The 17,959-nt window shown below is 41.7% G+C and overlaps 1 protein-coding gene across 1 annotated transcript in view; it reads left to right on the top strand.

Annotated features, from left to right (window-relative positions):
- The window catches only part of tcerg1l (transcription elongation regulator 1 like), an 87,363-nt gene that overhangs the window by 61,338 nt on the left and 8,066 nt on the right, over positions 1–17,959 (top strand). The window contains exons 6-11 of the mRNA XM_049564394.1: positions 801–943; positions 3,245–3,313; positions 3,412–3,490; positions 12,787–12,872; positions 13,513–13,637; positions 15,284–15,435. Coding sequence (XP_049420351.1) covers positions 801–943; positions 3,245–3,313; positions 3,412–3,490; positions 12,787–12,872; positions 13,513–13,637; positions 15,284–15,435 — 654 coding nt within the window. The remainder of the gene's footprint in view (positions 1–800; positions 944–3,244; positions 3,314–3,411; positions 3,491–12,786; positions 12,873–13,512; positions 13,638–15,283; positions 15,436–17,959) is intronic.

The following is a 17,959-nucleotide window of genomic DNA, read 5'->3' as shown; positions in this document are numbered from 1 at the left end:
TTTCATGTCTTCATTCGCTATCATTAAAGTCTCTGATTCAGTTGGGATGAAATAACTGGCTTTCTGCTTTTAACTCCACTTTCTGCCATTGAAAATCATGTTATCTGTAGTCCATTGATGATGTCTTTTGGTGCTCACTGTGAACGCGCTTCTCTCAGGCTGAACATACTCAGAATTGATTGAACTGATTGTGATCAGCTGTTCTGGAATCAAAAACTCAGAGTTTCTCAGCTCAGGCTCAGTCAACTCAGAGATCTGAGGGGTATTCCAGAAAGCGGATTTAGTGAAAACTCAAGTATGTTAACCCTGAAATGAGGGAAACTCTGGGTTTTCAGTTCCAGAAAGAGGGGTAAGTCAAACTCTGAGTCAATCACCATGGCACCATTCTGCTTGCTAAATTTCACATGCCGCTTCTCTCTCCTTGGCACCGGTGTTACTTTTTTTTACGAAATTTATGCCCATATTCGTTGTAGGCATTCATGAGCACCTCCAATTCCGCAGGTGTAACATAAGTTGATTGCTTTTTCTCTCTGGTTGCCATGGTGAATTGAGGTATCAGGGCTCCATTGATGATAGCTTTTTATTGTGGTTGTGCACATGCTTAACTCAAGGTGTACCTACTCAGAGTTGACTGAACTAATTAGAATCAGCTGTTCTGGAACCGGATACTCAGAGTTTCCCATCTCAGGGTAAGTCAACTCAGAGTTCAGGATTAGGCTCAGAGTTTGTTGAGCCTGTTAACTGAAATCTGACTTCAAGGACTGATTCCAAATCACAGACATTATGATGTCATCCTGTAGGTGGAGCTTACATTGAATGGGCAGGACTTCACATACAAAGAGAAAAGGAGGTGTGGCCTATCATTCTGACCAATCAACGACATAGGAGGGCATGGGCGCAACCAATCATCAGTTTGGAAAGACGACAGTCTCCAACAACAGAGGTACAAAGAAATGGAAATCATCCAGAACTGAAACTGTTTCTATTTGATTATATGAACGGTGACTCTACAGAAGAAGATATACAGTGACTCTACAATAGAAGATGTAGATTGACTCTACAGTAGAAGGTGTACAGTGACTACAGTAGAAGATGTGCAGTGACTCTATAGTAGAAGATGAACAGTGACTCTACAGTAAAAGATATGCAGTGAATCTATAGTAGAAGGTGGACAGTGACTTTACAGTAGAAGATGAACAGTGACTCTACAGTAGAAGATGAACAGTGACTCTACAGTAGAAGATGTGCAGTGACTCTATAGTAGAAGGTGTACAGTGACTCTACAGTAAAAGATATGCAGTGACTCTACAGTAGAAGATGAACAGTGACTCTACAGTAGAAGATTTACAGTGACTCTACTGTTCAAGATGAACAGTGACTCTACAGTAGAAGATGTACATTGACTCTACTGTTCAAGATGAACAGTGACTCTACAGTAGAAGGTGTACAGTGACTCTACAGTAGAAGATGATCAGTGACTCTACAGTAGAAGGTGGACAGTGACTTTACAGTAGAAGATGATCAGTGACTCTACAGTAGAAGATGAACAGTGACTCTACAGTAGAAGGTGTACAGTGACTTTACAGTAGAAGATGATCAGTGACTCTACAGTAGAAGATGTACAGTGACTTTACAGTAGAAGATGATCAGTGACTCTACAGTAGAAGGTGTACAGTGACTCTACAGTAGAAGATGATCAGTGACTCTACTGTTCAAGATGAACAGTGACTCTACAGTAGAAGATGTACATTGACTCTACTGTTCAAGATGAACAGTGACTCTACAGTAGAAGGTGTACAGTGACTCTACAGTAGAAGATGATCAGTGACTCTACAGTAGAAGATGAACAGTGACTCTACAGTAGAAGGTGGACAGTGACTCTACAGTAGAAGGTGGACAGTGACTTTACAGTAGAAGATGATCAGTGACTCTACAGTAGAAGATGAACAGTGACTCTACAGTAGAAGGTGTACAGTGACTTTACAGTAGAAGATGATCAGTGACTCTACAGTAGAAGGTGTACAGTGACTCTACAGTAGAAGATGATCAGTGACTCTACAGTAGAAGGTGGACAGTGACTTTATAGTAGAAGATGATCAGTGACTCTACAGTAGAAGGTGTACAGTGACTCTACAGTAGAAGATGAACAGTGACTCTACAGTAGAAGATGAACAGTGACTCTACAGTAGAAGATGATCAGTGACTCTACAGTAGAAGGTGTACAGTGACTCTACAGTAGAAGATGAACAGTGACTCTACAGTAGAAGATGATCAGTGACTCTACAGTAGAAGGTGTACAGTGACTCTACAGTAGAAGATGATCAGTGACTCTACAGTAGAAGGTGGACAGTGACTTTATAGTAGAAGATGATCAGTGACTCTACAGTAGAAGGTGGACAGTGACTCTACAGTAGAAGATGATCAGTGACTCTACAGTAGAAGGTGTACAGTGACTCTACAGTAGAAGATGAACAGTGACTCTACAGTAGAAGGTGTACAGTGACTCTACAGTAGAAGGTGTACAGTGACTTTACAGTAGAAGATGATCAGTGACTCTACAGTAGAAGGTGGACAGTGACTTTATAGTAGAAGATGATCAGTGACTCTACAGTAGAAGGTGGACAGTGACTCTACAGTAGAAGATGATCAGTGACTCTACAGTAGAAGGTGTACAGTGACTCTACAGTAGAAGGTGGACAGTGACTCTACAGTAGAAGGTGTACAGTGACTTTACAGTAGAAGATGATCAGTGACTCTACAGTAGAAGATGAACAGTGACTCTACAGTAGAAGATGATCAGTGACTCTACAGTAGAAGGTGGACAGTGCCTTTACAGTAGAAGATGAACAGTGACTCTACAGTAGAAGGTGTACAGTGACTCTACAGTAGAAGGTGTACAGTGACTCAACAGTAGAAGATGATCAGTGACTCTACAGTAGAAGATGAACAGTGACTCTACAGTAGAAGGTGTACAGTGACTCTACAGTAGAAGATGATCAGTGACTCTACAGTAGAAGGTGTACAGTGACTCTACAGTAGAAGGTGTACAGTGACTCAACAGTAGAAGATGAACAGTGACTCTACAGTAGAAGATGAACAGTGACTCTACAGTAGAAGGTGTACAGTGACTCTACAGTAGAAGATGTGCAGTGACCCAACAGTAGGAGATGTACAGTCGAAACAGTAGAAATAATGGTAACATGTTGACACAAAGATGTGAAACCTTCGTCTCTCTGTGTTACAGCATTGTGTCTTTGGACCTGTCTCTCCTGCTCAGCTCTGCATTGATAGGTGGCCTGTGTTACCTTTGCAGGTTTGTCTGTCTGTCTGTCTGTCTGTCTGTCTGCCTGCCTGCCTGTCATCTGTTTGTCCCTATCCTTACCTTATTCAGTGTTTCCTGTCCTATTTCAGGTGCTGAATGAAGTCCATCCTTCGTTCTTCTCTTCACAGTTTTCTTCCAGATTCACTCTGCTGACAAACCTCAGACACAGTAAGACTTTTTTTCCTTATTAGTTTCGTCATGCTCATTTGTTCAAACTCTGAAAAGTTGAACTCTGGTGATGTTTCAATGTCAGTATGTCTTCAGGAGTTCAGGAGTTCTTCTGCATTTTTAAAGGTAGTATAATGCCTTAAGTGTCTGCATTGGGATCTGTGTGATGTCTGATCAATGTCATCATGTGATGTCATAGTCAGCGCCAGTTAAAGCCCAGAAATCAGAGAGGTTATCAAATCTATTAGAAAGAAGTGTTTACCAGACTCCTGTAGCCCGCTGCTCACCTCTGCTTTTTTTTTGTAAGATAAAATCAGACTAAATGGTTGTCAGTGGCCGATGGGTTCTGAGACTGAATTTAATCCTTTACAGGTTAAATCTCAGTGAAGATGATATAAACTCATCTGAACTACTTTTTCATTATAAACAGAAGCGGAGCTGCAGAGTTGTCAGTTTGTCGGATGATGTCGTGCCAAGTTTGAGTTCTGTTTTTCTGCAGAGTTAAACTGAGTCTGATCTGAATTCATGGTTCAGTCACAGATGGTTTCTGACATCACAGTCACATGACCATGTGTCTGCTGTCACAACGTCTCTTCTTCTCAGGGAGGAGCAACGTTAGCCGCAGGATTCCCCTCATCTGTCACATTTTATCACTTCATTCTGTTTCAGATGCAGAATTTTATTCTCACAGAAACTTTTCATAAACGTGACAAAGAGCTGTGTTTGTTTAAATGTGAGACTATCTGAACACAAACAAGCTATAAAAACTGGTAACCCACTATATCCCATGGCCCTGCACTACAAAGAAGCTCAGCATGGCAGCAGCTATTCTTTGATAATCATAGGCATTGAACATATTGCCAGATCAATCAGGGGAGGAGACAGGTTAAAAAACTCTTACAAAGAGAATCCAGGACTAAATAGAGAGTTGGATTTTACTCCTTTTCTCTCAATGTCTAGTTTTTAGGATTATTGCTTATATTGGTAATCAGATGGGTTTTTGTTTTTTGATTGTACTGTACTTATGTGGGTTCCGTCTATAGAGATAGTGACTTGTGTTCACCCTTTGAACTTTGTGGTCATGTGACTGAACCTATAAAGGTTCAGTCATACAAAAAAAAAAAAACATAAAGGAAGTAGCCTGACAGCCATTTGTAAATGCCCCGATGAAGGTCTGTATGGCTGAAATGCGTAGGCGTTTTTAAATGACTTTGTAAGGCCATTTAATAAAGGCTTTTTATAAATGTCCCTCTGACTGCCTCAGATTCTTCTTTTGAAAATGCCAAGACTTCCGGCCGGATGTAGAGCAGAGCACACATGTGAGGAGTTGCTCCCAAACAAATTGCGCTTATTTCTTAAATTAAAACACTGTTTATTGTTGCAGTCGAGCCTACACCCGCCTTTTATAACGACAGTTCAAGCTACTACAGCCTAATGCCAAAACAACTGAAAAAGGTAACTCCGGAGACTCCTAATCCTGCGGGCTCCTCGGAAAGCTTGGGAAACATGGCCGCTAATACGGAGGAACCTGTCTCAGCCTCCCTTTTAATCAGTGAACTCAACAAACTCAGAACAAGCTTTTCAACTGAATTGGCGACTGCCCTGTCTCCAATTCATACTGCACTTGAGGCAATCCGGCTCACCTCAGACAACCACGGGCGAACTCTTGCTACCGTTGAAGCCTGCCTCTCGGATCACAGTGACAGGATTACATCGATGGAGGCTGCTCTCACTGAGTTAGCCACTGAAAACGCATACCTCAAGGCGAAAGTGGATGACCTGGAGAATCGCTCCCGACATCAGAATATCCGTATTGTTGGTGTGCCTGAAAGTGCCGGACCGATATCTGCTAAGTTTGTCTCTGAGCTCCTGATGGGAATGATGGACAGCGAGAAGCCGCCGGAGTTGGACAGAGCGCACAGGTCCCTGCACCCAAAGCCCGCACCGGGTGAGCATCCAAGGGTGATAATAGCCTGCTTCCACCGTTTCCAGGATAAGGAGCGCGTAATGCGCTGGGCGAGAGAGAAAGGCCAGCTGCTCTACCAGGGCGAGAAAATATTCATTTTCAATGACCTGAGTGCCAACCTGGCAAAGAAACAGGCCACATTCAATGGCGTGAAGTCTTCCCTCTACAAGAAAGGTGTCAAGTTCACCATGCAACATCCAGCTGTCCTGCGTGTTTTCTTTGAGGGAAAAACATTCAGCTTCGACACTCCAACCAAGGCCGAAGAATTCTACACCAGGAACATTGAAACGACATGAACTGGTCAGACTGATTAAACGCCAAATCGACGCGCTTTGAGACGGTTTGGATGGAGCGGGACTGCTGATTATCATATGGTAGCTGGCCACTTTATTTCTTCTGGACTGATGTAAGTGCTTTTTGTTGTCGGTGTTTACACTTTCTTTGCTAGACTGTATCTTACTTGAAAAATCCCGCTGGTTGGCCAGCTGATCAGATAAACTACAGACAAAGTGGACAAAGCAGTGACATTTTTCCTTTTTTTCTCGCTCTCTCTTTTTTTTTTCTTCCCCTTTCTTCTTATTTATTTTTATTATCCCGGCTATTATTATAAATGGGTTTATGTCAAATGCGATCACAATGCGGGTATGGTTTATATAAGATTTAACGTGCTGATCCTTTGATGAAACCACTATGATTTTTGTTGTTTTAAAACTCGAATTTTGCTTTAAATGGATCCATCTCAAATACCGCTACAGAGGCAGTTACGAGTAATATTATTTGATTAAAGTCAGACAGTTCCCACAAGTTTTAATGTGTATAATTTTAATTTTTCAAGTGAGTTAAATGTGAAGGGTTTCTCTCAAGTTAAGTTATATTATATGCTACTGGTGTCTTTTGAATAACTATGTCAGGGTTGATGATGGGTGGGGGTGCTGGGTGTGCGCTCCGCGTTGCGCAGTAGATGTGTGGCCACAGATCTTGTGGCAGCACTGGCTGCCAATGCAGGGTGTATGCCCGTGTAACTCCGGACTGTCACTGAGTCTGAGGTATGAACAGCCAGTGGCTGCATTGCACTGTTACTTGGTAGGCCACAAATATTGATATTTTTTTTTCTTCCTCTCCGCATAGTCTATATTCATGTTGGAGCTACTAGGTTGATAAATATATGGGATTATTAATATGAACAGTAGCGAAGCTGTATTAGCCTATTTGTGGAAATTAATAAGGGACACTGACTATGTCCTCTTAAAGATCTCTCTGTGAATACAATTCTTTTTTTATCCAAGAAAGGGTAAAGCACCCAAATAATCAATATAATAAGCCCTTCAACAACATCATCTGGCAAATTAGTTTTATTATGGCCAGATCACTTTACTTGTTTAATCATAGTGTAATTTCATTATTATTGTCTTTATTTTCTCACTTGATATGTTTCATTTTTTCTTACAACATGATTACATAGATTAATGTAGGTACTCTACTAGAGGACTATTCAAAATGGTGTAGATATTTCAGCACTTGGGGGCCTCTACAGGAGGATAGGGACTATGTTCTACAGGAAGTTATGTAGTTGTAGACACCTGCTGTTTGCCATGTTTGGAGAGGCAAACATAGGATTAGGGTTTTTTTCTTTTTTCTTTTTTTTCTTCTTTATTTTGGGGGGGGGAGTGGTTAGTATTAGAGGAAGGGGTTATAGGGTTTTTAGGGGGATGCCGATTGCCTTTAAAATATTTACTGAATGGAAACTTTACATTGACATTTATTTTGATGAATATTTTTCATACCTTTATTTATGTATATTGTACTCATACCCTGCATGCGAGTTACACAGCACCCAAACGACCTTTTCCATGTTTCACGCATGTTTTGTCTTATACTTAAATAATCTACTTGGGCCATTTCTAAGCTACTTTCCTTACAATAATTTTAATGACTAACTCTCGTAATATAAGGAATACACCTGTCAGGCTGACTTCATGGAACGTTAAGGGTTTAAATGGTCCAATAAAACAGACAAGAGTTCTGTCACATCTGAAGGGACTGCAGACAGATATAGCATTTTTACAGGAAACACATTTACGTGACTCAGACAAAAATAGATTGTGCAAATCATGGGTGGGCCAGATCTTTTACTCTAAATTCAATATGAGGTCCAGAGGTACCGCTATTTTAATTCATAAAAAAGTCCCCTTCTTTCCTGTTGACATTATTTCCGACCCCCAGGGCCGTTATAGTAACTGGGTCTTTGTCCCAAATGCCAGTAATACTGGTAAACATTTATGCCCCCAACTGGGATGATGTTGAATTTGTAACTAAGCTTTGTTCTCTTTTTCCCAGTCTTAATACCCATCATTTAATTTTAGGGGGGGACCTTAATTGTTTGATTGACCCCAAACTAGACCACTCCAACCCCAAAAATATATCTCCTTCTAAAATGTCTAAAGCTATATCGACATATATGAATCAAACGGGTTGTGTTGATCCACGGAGGTTTTTTCATCCAAATACAAAGGAATTTTCATTCTTTTCTCATGTGCATCACTCACACACCAGAATAGATTTTTTTTTTTATTGACAAAACACTCCTTTCTTTTGTAAAATTAGTAGAATACAAAGCCATAGTGATTTCAGATCATGCCCCTCTTTTGCTTGAATTTGCATTCCCATCAACTTCCACCCAGCGACCTCCATGGAAACTAAATTGTTTCTACTATCACATAAATTATTTCATGATTATATATCAAAATCAATTGACCATTTCCTGGAAACCAATAAAAGTGATGATGTTTCTCCTTCTTTACTTTGGGAAATGTTGAAAACGGTTCTCAGAGGCCAGATTATTTCTTTTTCAGTTCATGCTGCTAAGCAGCGCAGGTTTAAAATACAGGAACTAACAGAATCTATTTTAGACTTAGATTGACAATATTCTGAAATGCCTTCCCCAGAACTATATAAAAAGAGATTGGCCGTCCAGACAGAGTTTAATTTATTATCCACTGCCAAAGCAGAACAACTGTTGCTCCATACACGTGGTACTTTTTATAAATACGGAGATAAAGCAAGTCGGCTCCTTGCCCATCAAATAAAATGTAAATCTGCGTCACGCGTGATTTCTCAAATTACCAACTCCTCTCAAAAGTTAAATACAGACCCTGTTATCATAAATGATATCTTTTCATCTTATTATGCCAATCTGTATACCTCAGAAGTCCCTAGTGACACATCACCCATGAATTGTTTTCTTGATAACTTAGTAACGCCCACTATTAGTGCAGAGCTAAATCTGGAGTTAGACAAACCTTTTTTATTGGGGGAAGTGGTAAGCTCAAAATATGCAAAATGGTAAATCTCCAGGTCTTGATGGGTACCCCATTGAGATTTTTAAAAAGTTTTCAAACAAACTAGCCCCTCTTCTTTTGGAAATGTTTGAAGACGCTTTTTCTGTAGGCTCTTTACCGCCAACATTGACTCAAGCATCTATCTCACTTTTGTTAAAACCCGGAAAGGACCCTGCAAACTGTGCCTCCTACCATCCTATTTTACTATTGAATGTAGATGTTAAAATACTGGCAAAAATGCTTGCATGCCGTTTGGATACTGTTTTCATAGATATTATTTCAGAGGACCAGACTGGTTTTATGAAAGGTCGTCATTCTTTTTCCAATATACGTCGGCTCCTCAACATTATTCATTCTACATCTTCATCTTCATCTGACTCTGCAGAAGTGGTAATTTCATTAGATGTGGAAAAAGCTTTCGATCGGGTAGAATGGGGATACTTATTTGCTGTTTTGAAAAAATTTGGTTTTGGTGAAAAATTTATTGCAATGGTTCATCTTCTTTATTCTTCCCCACAGGCTTGCGTCAGCACTAATAATTTACGTTCTTCATAGTTTCCCCTTTCACGTGGTACTCGTCAAGGTTGCCCTCTTTCACCACTTTTATTTGCTTTAGCCATTGAACCCCTATCCATAGCCCTGAAAGCATCTCTGTTGATTATGGGCATTCGTCGTTGGGGTGTTGAACACCGAGTGTCTTTATATGCGGATGACTTATTATTATATGTCACTGACCCTCTTATCTCCGTACCAGAAATACTGGATATTTTAGGAAAATTTGGTGCTTTCTCTGGATATAAATTAAACTTTACAAAAAGTGAATGCTTTCCACTTAACAACTCAGCCTTAATGATAAACCAAGGAGAACTTCCTTTTCATCTTTCCAAAACCGGTTTCAAATACCTTGGCATAAAAATTACTCACTCTATCAAATCCCTACATAAAGAGAACTTTGCAGCTCTGGTGGAAAAGGTGAGATCAGATCTCCAGAGATGGAAAGTCATCCCTTTATCTTTAGCCAGTAGAGTTCAGTGCATAAAAATGAATATTTTGCCCCGATTTCTTTATCTTTTTATGTGTTTACCTCTTTTTCTTCCCAAATCCTTTTTTCAGTCGGTAGATAGGCTGATTTCATCCTTCATATGTATCAATAAATTTCTTCTTCAGAGAAGTAGGCCAAAAGGGGGCTTAGCTCTTCCAAATTTTATGTTCTATTATTGGGCAGCAAATATTCACAAAATAATTATTTGGTTACAACATCTGGATATAAACTGGTGTCGTACGGAGGCTGACTCGTGTTCGTCCTCCCTTCGAGCTCTAGTTTGCGCTCCCTTGCCATCCTCCCCCCTCCCGACACACCTCTAGTCCCGTTGTTACCTCCACACTTAAAATTTGGATACAGTTTCGTAAATATTTTAATTTTTAAGGTCTCTCTCTGTCTGGGTCGATATGTAATAATCATTTATTTCTTCCTCCAAAGTTAGATAATGTCTTTGGGCCGTGGAACAGAAGGGGATTAAAATATTTCAAAGACTTTTATATTGATGGTACCTTTGCAAGTTTTCAAACTTTATCTGCGAAATTTAACCTGCCTAGTTCAAACTTGTTTTGGTACTTTCAAATTCGTCAATTTTTAAAAACTCATAATCCTTTGTTTCCGTCACTATCACCCAAATCCAGTATAGACACACTCCTTGAAACTCCTCCCATATCTAGAGGACTTATCTCCTGGTTATACAATAGTATTCTTTCTTTTAAGGACCATACACTTAACAATATTAAGGGCGCATGGGAGAAAGAGCTGGGTAAGGAGTTTGATGATGACTGGTGGGAGAGGGCTACTACTTGTGTTAACTCCTCTTCTTCCTGTGCTCGTCTAAACTTAATCCAGTTTAAAGTACTGCATCAAATGCATATTTGTAAAGTTAAACTGTCAAAATTTTACACTGAAATAAATGATAAGTGTGATCGATGTGCGCAATCTCCAGCTGATCTAACACATATGTTCTGGTCATGCCTTGCATTGTTAAATTTCTGGTCCTTTTATTTTAAAATGATTTCTGAGATTATTGGGGTGGAGGTTCAGCCGGGTGCAGAAACCGCTATCTTTGGAGTTCCTGATACGAGTAATAATTTTACATCAAAACAATTAAACATTATTTCATTTAGCTCCCTCCTTGCTCGCAGAAGGATATTATTACTTTGGAAGTCCTCTGCCCCTCCTTCATTCTCATCACTGTTGGAGGACCTGATGACATTTCTTAAACTAGAAAAAATCAAATTTGTCATTTGAGGGTCGACCCAGAAATTCTACTCCACGTGGCAGCCTCTTTTATCTTATTTTGATCAATTAGTTGTCCTTCCATAAGGCCATTTGTATGTATATGTATATGTAACCTGTGTGTATATATGTTTGTATGTATGTATGTCTGTATGTATGTGTGTACATGCATGTATATGTGTGTATGTATGTCTGTATGTGTATGTGTGTGTGTGTATGTATATGTATATATGTATATATATATGTGTGTATGTATGTGTGTATGTGTATGTGTATATATATATATATATATATATAATTTTTTTTATTTTATCTTTTTTTTGTGTGTGTGTGTAAGCGTAAGCTTAATTCTATTTTGGGTGCTGTGTCTCAAAAATATATAGGCCTACCTGAGTATTTAAAAGGGCTTTACTTACGTGTACATGCAGGTACATGCAGGTACATGCATTTAAATGTACTTAAATGTGTGCATGGTGCACATGTATTTAGAGAAGTCAATTTTTATTTTTTATTTTTTTTATTTTTTTTTTATTTATTTATTCTTGCATCGGCAGTGGGTGGGGATTGGGTGGGTGGGATCAAAATCAAAAAATGGAGGAATACTCTGAAATAAAGCTATGTATGTATTTATCTGTATAATTATTCCTGCCAATAATAAAATAAAAAAAAAGAAAGAAAATGTCAAGACTGAGATTCCTGCACTGAAGTGCACCAGAGTTTGACTACACTTTTTGAAGACCCCTGCAGCACTCCATGCATTTCTTTTTTCTAGCTGTGTTTGTTTGTTTGTTTGTTTGTTTTTATGTATGTTTGTTGGACACTGACTCGATGTGTGACTGTGGATCAACATTCAGACTAAAACAGAAACATTTCCCGCTGTGATCAGCTGATCTCAGCAAACTCACTGTGATCAGAGGTGAAGTGAAACTACACTGAGATCTGTCGTAAAGTTTTAACTTTAAACCGCTAATCAGCAGCACGCCGACACATCAGACCTCCGAGCGTACGGAGTCTGAAGCAGGACAAACATTTGTACTTATCCAGGTTCAGTAATGTCTGCTCCTGCAGCAGGTCTGCAGTCAGTCATCAGGGGTCGATGCTCATTTAACTCTGTAAACTTCCTGTTAATTAGCGGCCGAGCTAACAGGCTGCTAACTGATGTTGGGAGAAGGATGATCAGGGTTTCCTGTTTGTGTTTGATGGAAGAATGAGGCAGCACTTCCTGTTTGTGACACAGAGATGAAACACGGAGGTGGACTCAGCTCGCTTATGATCTCTGATTGATGAACAGATCAATAACTACAAACAGTCACATGACACACCAGCATCCACCTTACAGGTTAGAGAGTCCAACATGAGTCTTTAACTCTTTGATCCATCCTGGTCTGACATCTGTCAGTTTATTGATCAATTTATTAGTCAATGATGTTTTTGTTTTCTGCCGTACAGAGGGATAAACACGTGCTGCTAACGTCCTGTCTGGCCTTCTGTTCAGGTCTCAGAGTTGTTGTTTGAGGTTTAGTCTCCAGTGGTGATGATGATGATGATGATGATGATGATGATGAAGGTGTAGTTCAGTCCCTCTGGTCAGTGACTGATTGATAACTGTTGGACTCATTTACATGTAATCATGTAATCAATAACTGTCTGGTGTCAGTTTGTTTTGTTTCTCACAGCAGTTCACATAAAGTTTATTCTCTGTGTCCATCAGAGAAGCGAGGGATGAGTGGAGGTAAAGTTTCTTATGGAGGAGCGCTGCTGCTGAGGACGGAGAGAGCAATGGATGACAACAAGCAGGTGAACTTCTCTGATTAAAACTTAACTCACTACTGGAGGCGGAGCTAGATTTATGACAGCCCATCTGCGGCCTCCGGCTGTTTCATCTGATGATGATGAAACAACTGCAGTGTTGAAGCGGTGCACTAATACAACATATCGTTAGAAAGCAACGCTCATCACAGAAAACCGTGTCAGAGACGTCCATCACAGCAGGTTCAAAAATACGTCTGTCAGACCTCCAGGTGTAACTTACATGGGACGTCTGATTGTAATCCACAGATCAATATATTCCAACAGAACCTCAACGCTCTGACACTCCTAAAGATCTGTCTGAGTCCAGCGAAATATTTTTACATCCTCAGAAAAAAAATCTTGGAAAACAAAAACACCTTGGAACCAAAATGGTGGCTGAACTGTGACCTTTTGATTGACACCTGACTCGAGCCAATAGGAGCATCCATGTCATCTCGTGTGGCTTTATCACATTTCCTGGTTTACAGTCAATCAGTAGGCAGGGACAGGTCCATTTGGCCTGATGACTGATCTGTCTGATACACTGTGATGATTTATGATGATTCACTGTGTGTGTGTGTGTGTGTGTGTGTGTGTGTGTGTGTGTGTGTGTGTGTGTGTGTGTGTGTGTGTGTGTGTGTTTAAGTGTGTTGAGGTGTCTGTAGACAGAGGAGAGGAGGGAGACGAGGAGGAGGAGGAAAAGGAGGGAAGTGAAGAAGGAAGAAAAGAAAAACTTCCTGTCGCTTCCACACCTGTCCCAGGGTCGCCATGGTAACTGCTGCTCTGTTACACACACACACACACACACACACACAGTTAACTGTTATTAATGATTGATGTTAAATGATGATGTCATTATGAAGTCATTTTGAAAACCAGCTCCTCTCAGTGTTTCTGATGTGAAGCTTTAACTCGTCTCTGCGGTGTTGTCATGACGACCGTGAACAGCTGCAGACCGTCACAGCGTCAGTGTTTGGTTGTCGTGTCGATGGATGGATGCACAGTCCTGCTGGAATGCTCCGCCCACTTTAGATCAGTGAACCTGTCGTGAGATGTTTAAAGCAACCTGATCTCACAGAAATACGTGAAATGACCACGACCTCTTAGCACCGCATTCCGTGGTGGCAGCACGTAATGGGTTACAATTACATGCTGCCACCACGGAAACAATGCAATTATAAAGTCAATAAGGACCCATTGTCGTGGTGGACACACGGATTCCCTGATTCAACAAAGTCACATCAACCTCGTTTTCCTCAATGATATCTTTAACATTCCTGTATACACACAAAAACACGGAAGTGTCCTTGATAACTCAACAATATGACAGGTTAATGTCAAGGCCATAAAATAAAATAAATGTATTTTGCCAGCTTTTGATAGCGTAGGGCTTTAAGAGCATTGTGCTGTGGGCTGCTGTGTAAATAAATAAATAAGAAGAAAAAAATAAGGCTGAGCGCGGAAGAACCAGAGAGGAAACACCATCACATGGAGCCGTCTGCCCCTGGCAACCCGGCCACCCTCCACTCCACCAGGGGAGAGCGGACCCCAAGCCAGCGCCACAGAACCAGCGGCCGACCCCCTCCCACCCCCCGGCGCACACGGCTCCCACTGAGGAAACACTAGAGTTAAGAACTAAACTATGATAAATAACATAAAATACATTCGTTATTAAATAAGTTCAAACATAAAGCCCACAGTAGATAAAAGTAGAACATGCTAAAAGTAAATACAATAATAGGCTAAATAGTATCTAAGCAATAATAAAGTGTCTAAACAATAATAAATATTATCTAAGTTATCTATTAGGCTGCCATTCCACTCTGTAAATAGATTTTAATATTTCAATATAATTTTAATATTATTTTTGCAAGAAAAAGTAAAGATGATGGTTAATTTCAGATATTTTAGCAAGTTCTCTAGAAACTGCGTTTTTGGGACTCCGGTTGTAGAGTTGTCAAATAGTGACGTAAAAAAGTAAATCTGCTGAATATATCAAATATCTAGTACAGCCGGACTCTCGTGTTGTTATTATTATTATTATTATTATTATTATTATGATTATTATTGGTGGGAAATTATAACAGAGGAATATATTTGCCGTTTTAATATCAAGAACACATGTCATGTTTTTGTGTGTATACAGGACGTTGTTGAATCAGGGAATCCGTGTGTCCACCACCACTAAGGATCCTAACTGACTTTACATTGGCATTGTTTCTGTGGTACTGGCATGTAATTCCAACCCATTACGTGCTGCCACCACGGATTGCGGTGTTAAGAGGTCGTGGTCATTTCACGTATTTCTGTGAGACATTCTCCTGGTGTGGGGGGGTTGGCCATCTACACATGACCCCATTTACCCAGCATGCTTTGGTGCCTGACTGATCTGTGTGTGTCTGTGTGTGTGTGTTCAGGTGTGTGGTGTGGACCGGAGACGACCGGGTCTTCTTCTTCAATCCCACAATTCACCTGTCTGTCTGGGAAAAACCGGGGGAGCTGATTGGTCGAGACATCAGCAGCATCATCGAAGATCCACCTCACAAGAGGAAGAAGACAACACCTGCCGGTCTGTCACCTCACCTGTCTGTCACCTCACCTGTCTTTCATTTCACCTGTCTGACAACTCACCTCTCTGTCACTTCATTTGTCTGTCACATCACCTGTCTATCACCTCACCTGTCTGACATCTCACCTGTCAGTCACCTCATCTGTCTGACATCTCACCTGTCAGTCACCTCATCTGTCTGACATCTCACCTGTCTTTCATCTCACAAGTCATCTCACTTGTCTGTCATCTCACCTGTCTGACACCTCACCTGTCTGTCATCTCACCTGTCTGTCATCTCACTTGTCTGACACCTCACCTGTCTGTCACCTCACCTGTCTGTCACCTCACCTGTCTGTCATCTTACCAGTCTGTCACCTCACCTGTCTGTCACCTCACCTGTCTTCCATCTCACTTGTCTGACACCTCACCTGTCTGTCACCTCACCTGTCTGTCACCTCACCTGTCTGTCACCTCACCTGTCTTTCATCTCACTTGTCTGACACCTCACCTGTCTGTCACCTCACCTGTCTGTCACCTCACCTGTCTGTCATCTCACTTGTCTGACACCTCACTTGTCTGACACCTCACCTGTCTGTCACCTCACCTGTCTGTCACCTCACCTGTCTGTCATCTTACCAGTCTGTCACCTCACCTGTCTGTCACCTCACCTGTCTTCCATCTCACTTGTCTGACACCTCACCTGTCTGTCACCTCACCTGTCTGTCATCTTACCTGTCTGTCACCTCACCTGTCTGTCACCTCACCTGTCTTTCATCTCACTTGTCTGACACCTCACCTGTCTGTCACCTCACCTGTCTGTCATCTCACCTGTCTGTCATCTCACCTGTCTGACACCTCACCTGTCTGTCACCTCACCTGTCTGTCACCTCACCTGTCTGACATCTCACCTGTCTTTCATCTCACAAGTCATCTCACTTGTCTGTCATCTCACCTGTCTGTCATCTTACCTGTCTGTCACCTCACCTGTCTGTCACCTCACCTGTCTTTCATCTCACTTGTCTGACACCTCACCTGTCTGTCACCTCACCTGTCTGTCATCTCACCTGTCTGTCATCTCACCTGTCTGACACCTCACCTGTCTGTCACCTCACCTGTCTGTCATCTCACCTGTCTGTCATCTCACCTGTCTGACACCTCACCTGTCTGTCACCTCACCTGTCTGTCACCTCACCTGTCTGACATCTCACCTGTCTTTCATCTCACAAGTCATCTCACCTGTCTGTCATCTCACAAGTCATCTCACTTGTCTGTCATCTCACCTGTCTGACACCTCACCTGTCTGACATCTCACCTGTCTGTCATCTCACTTGTCTGACATCTCACCTGTCTGTCACCTCACCTGTCTGACATCTCACTTGTCTGTCATCTCACCTGTCTGACACCTCACTTGTCTGACACCTCACCTGTCTGTCACCTCATCTGTCTGACATCTCACCTGTCTGTCATCTCACAAGTCATCTCACTTGTCTGTCATCTCACCTGTCTGACACCTCACCTGTCTGTCATGTCACCTGTCTGTCATCTCACTTGTCTGTCACCTCACCTGTCTGTCACCTCACCTGTCTTCCATCTCACTTGTCTGACACCTCACCTGTCTGTCACCTCACCTGTCTGTCATCTTACCTGTCTGTCACCTCACCTGTCTTTCATCTCACCTGTCTGTCACCTCACCTGTCTGTCATCTCACCTGTCTGTCATCTCACTTGTCTGACACCTCACCTGTCTGTCACCTCACCTGTCTGTCACCTCACCTGTCTGACATCTCACCTGTCTTTCATCTCACAAGTCATCTCACTTGTCTGTCATCTCACCTGTCTGACACCTCACCTGTCTGACATCTCACCTGTCTGTCATCTCACTTGTCTGACATCTCACCTGTCTGTCACCTCACCTGTCTGACATCTCACTTGTCTGTCATCTCACCTGTCTGACACCTCACTTGTCTGACACCTCACCTGTCTGTCACCTCATCTGTCTGACACCTCACCTGTCTGTCATCTCACCTGTCTGTCATCTCACTTGTCTGTCACCTCACCTGTCTGTCACCTCACCTGTCTTCCATCTCACTTGTCTGACACCTCACCTGTCTGTCACCTCACCTGTCTGTCATCTTACCTGTCTGTCACCTCACCTGTCTGTCACCTCACCTGTCTTTCATCTCACTTGTCTGACACCTCACCTGTCAGTCACCTCATCTGTCTGACATCTCACCTGTCTTTCATCTCACAAGTCATCTCACCTGTCTGACACCTCACCTGTCTGACACCTCACCTGTCTGTCATCTCACTTGTCTGACACCTCACCTGTCTGTCACCTCACCTGTCTGTCATCTTACCAGTCTGTCACCTCACCTGTCTGTCACCTCACCTGTCTTTCATCTCACTTGTCTGTCACCTCATCTGTCTGACATCTCACCTGTCTTTCATCTCACAAGTCATCTCACTTGTCTGTCATCTCACCTGTCTGACACCTCACCTGTCTGTCATCTCACCTGTCTGTCATCTCACTTGTCTGACACCTC

The sequence above is a fragment of the Epinephelus fuscoguttatus genome, linkage group LG20 (assembly GCF_011397635.1).
Source record: "Epinephelus fuscoguttatus linkage group LG20, E.fuscoguttatus.final_Chr_v1".
Taxonomy (NCBI): Eukaryota; Metazoa; Chordata; class Actinopteri; order Perciformes; family Serranidae; genus Epinephelus; species Epinephelus fuscoguttatus.
Note: the sequence above shows the minus strand (reverse complement) of the source record. Positions and strands in the feature narration are given on the sequence as shown.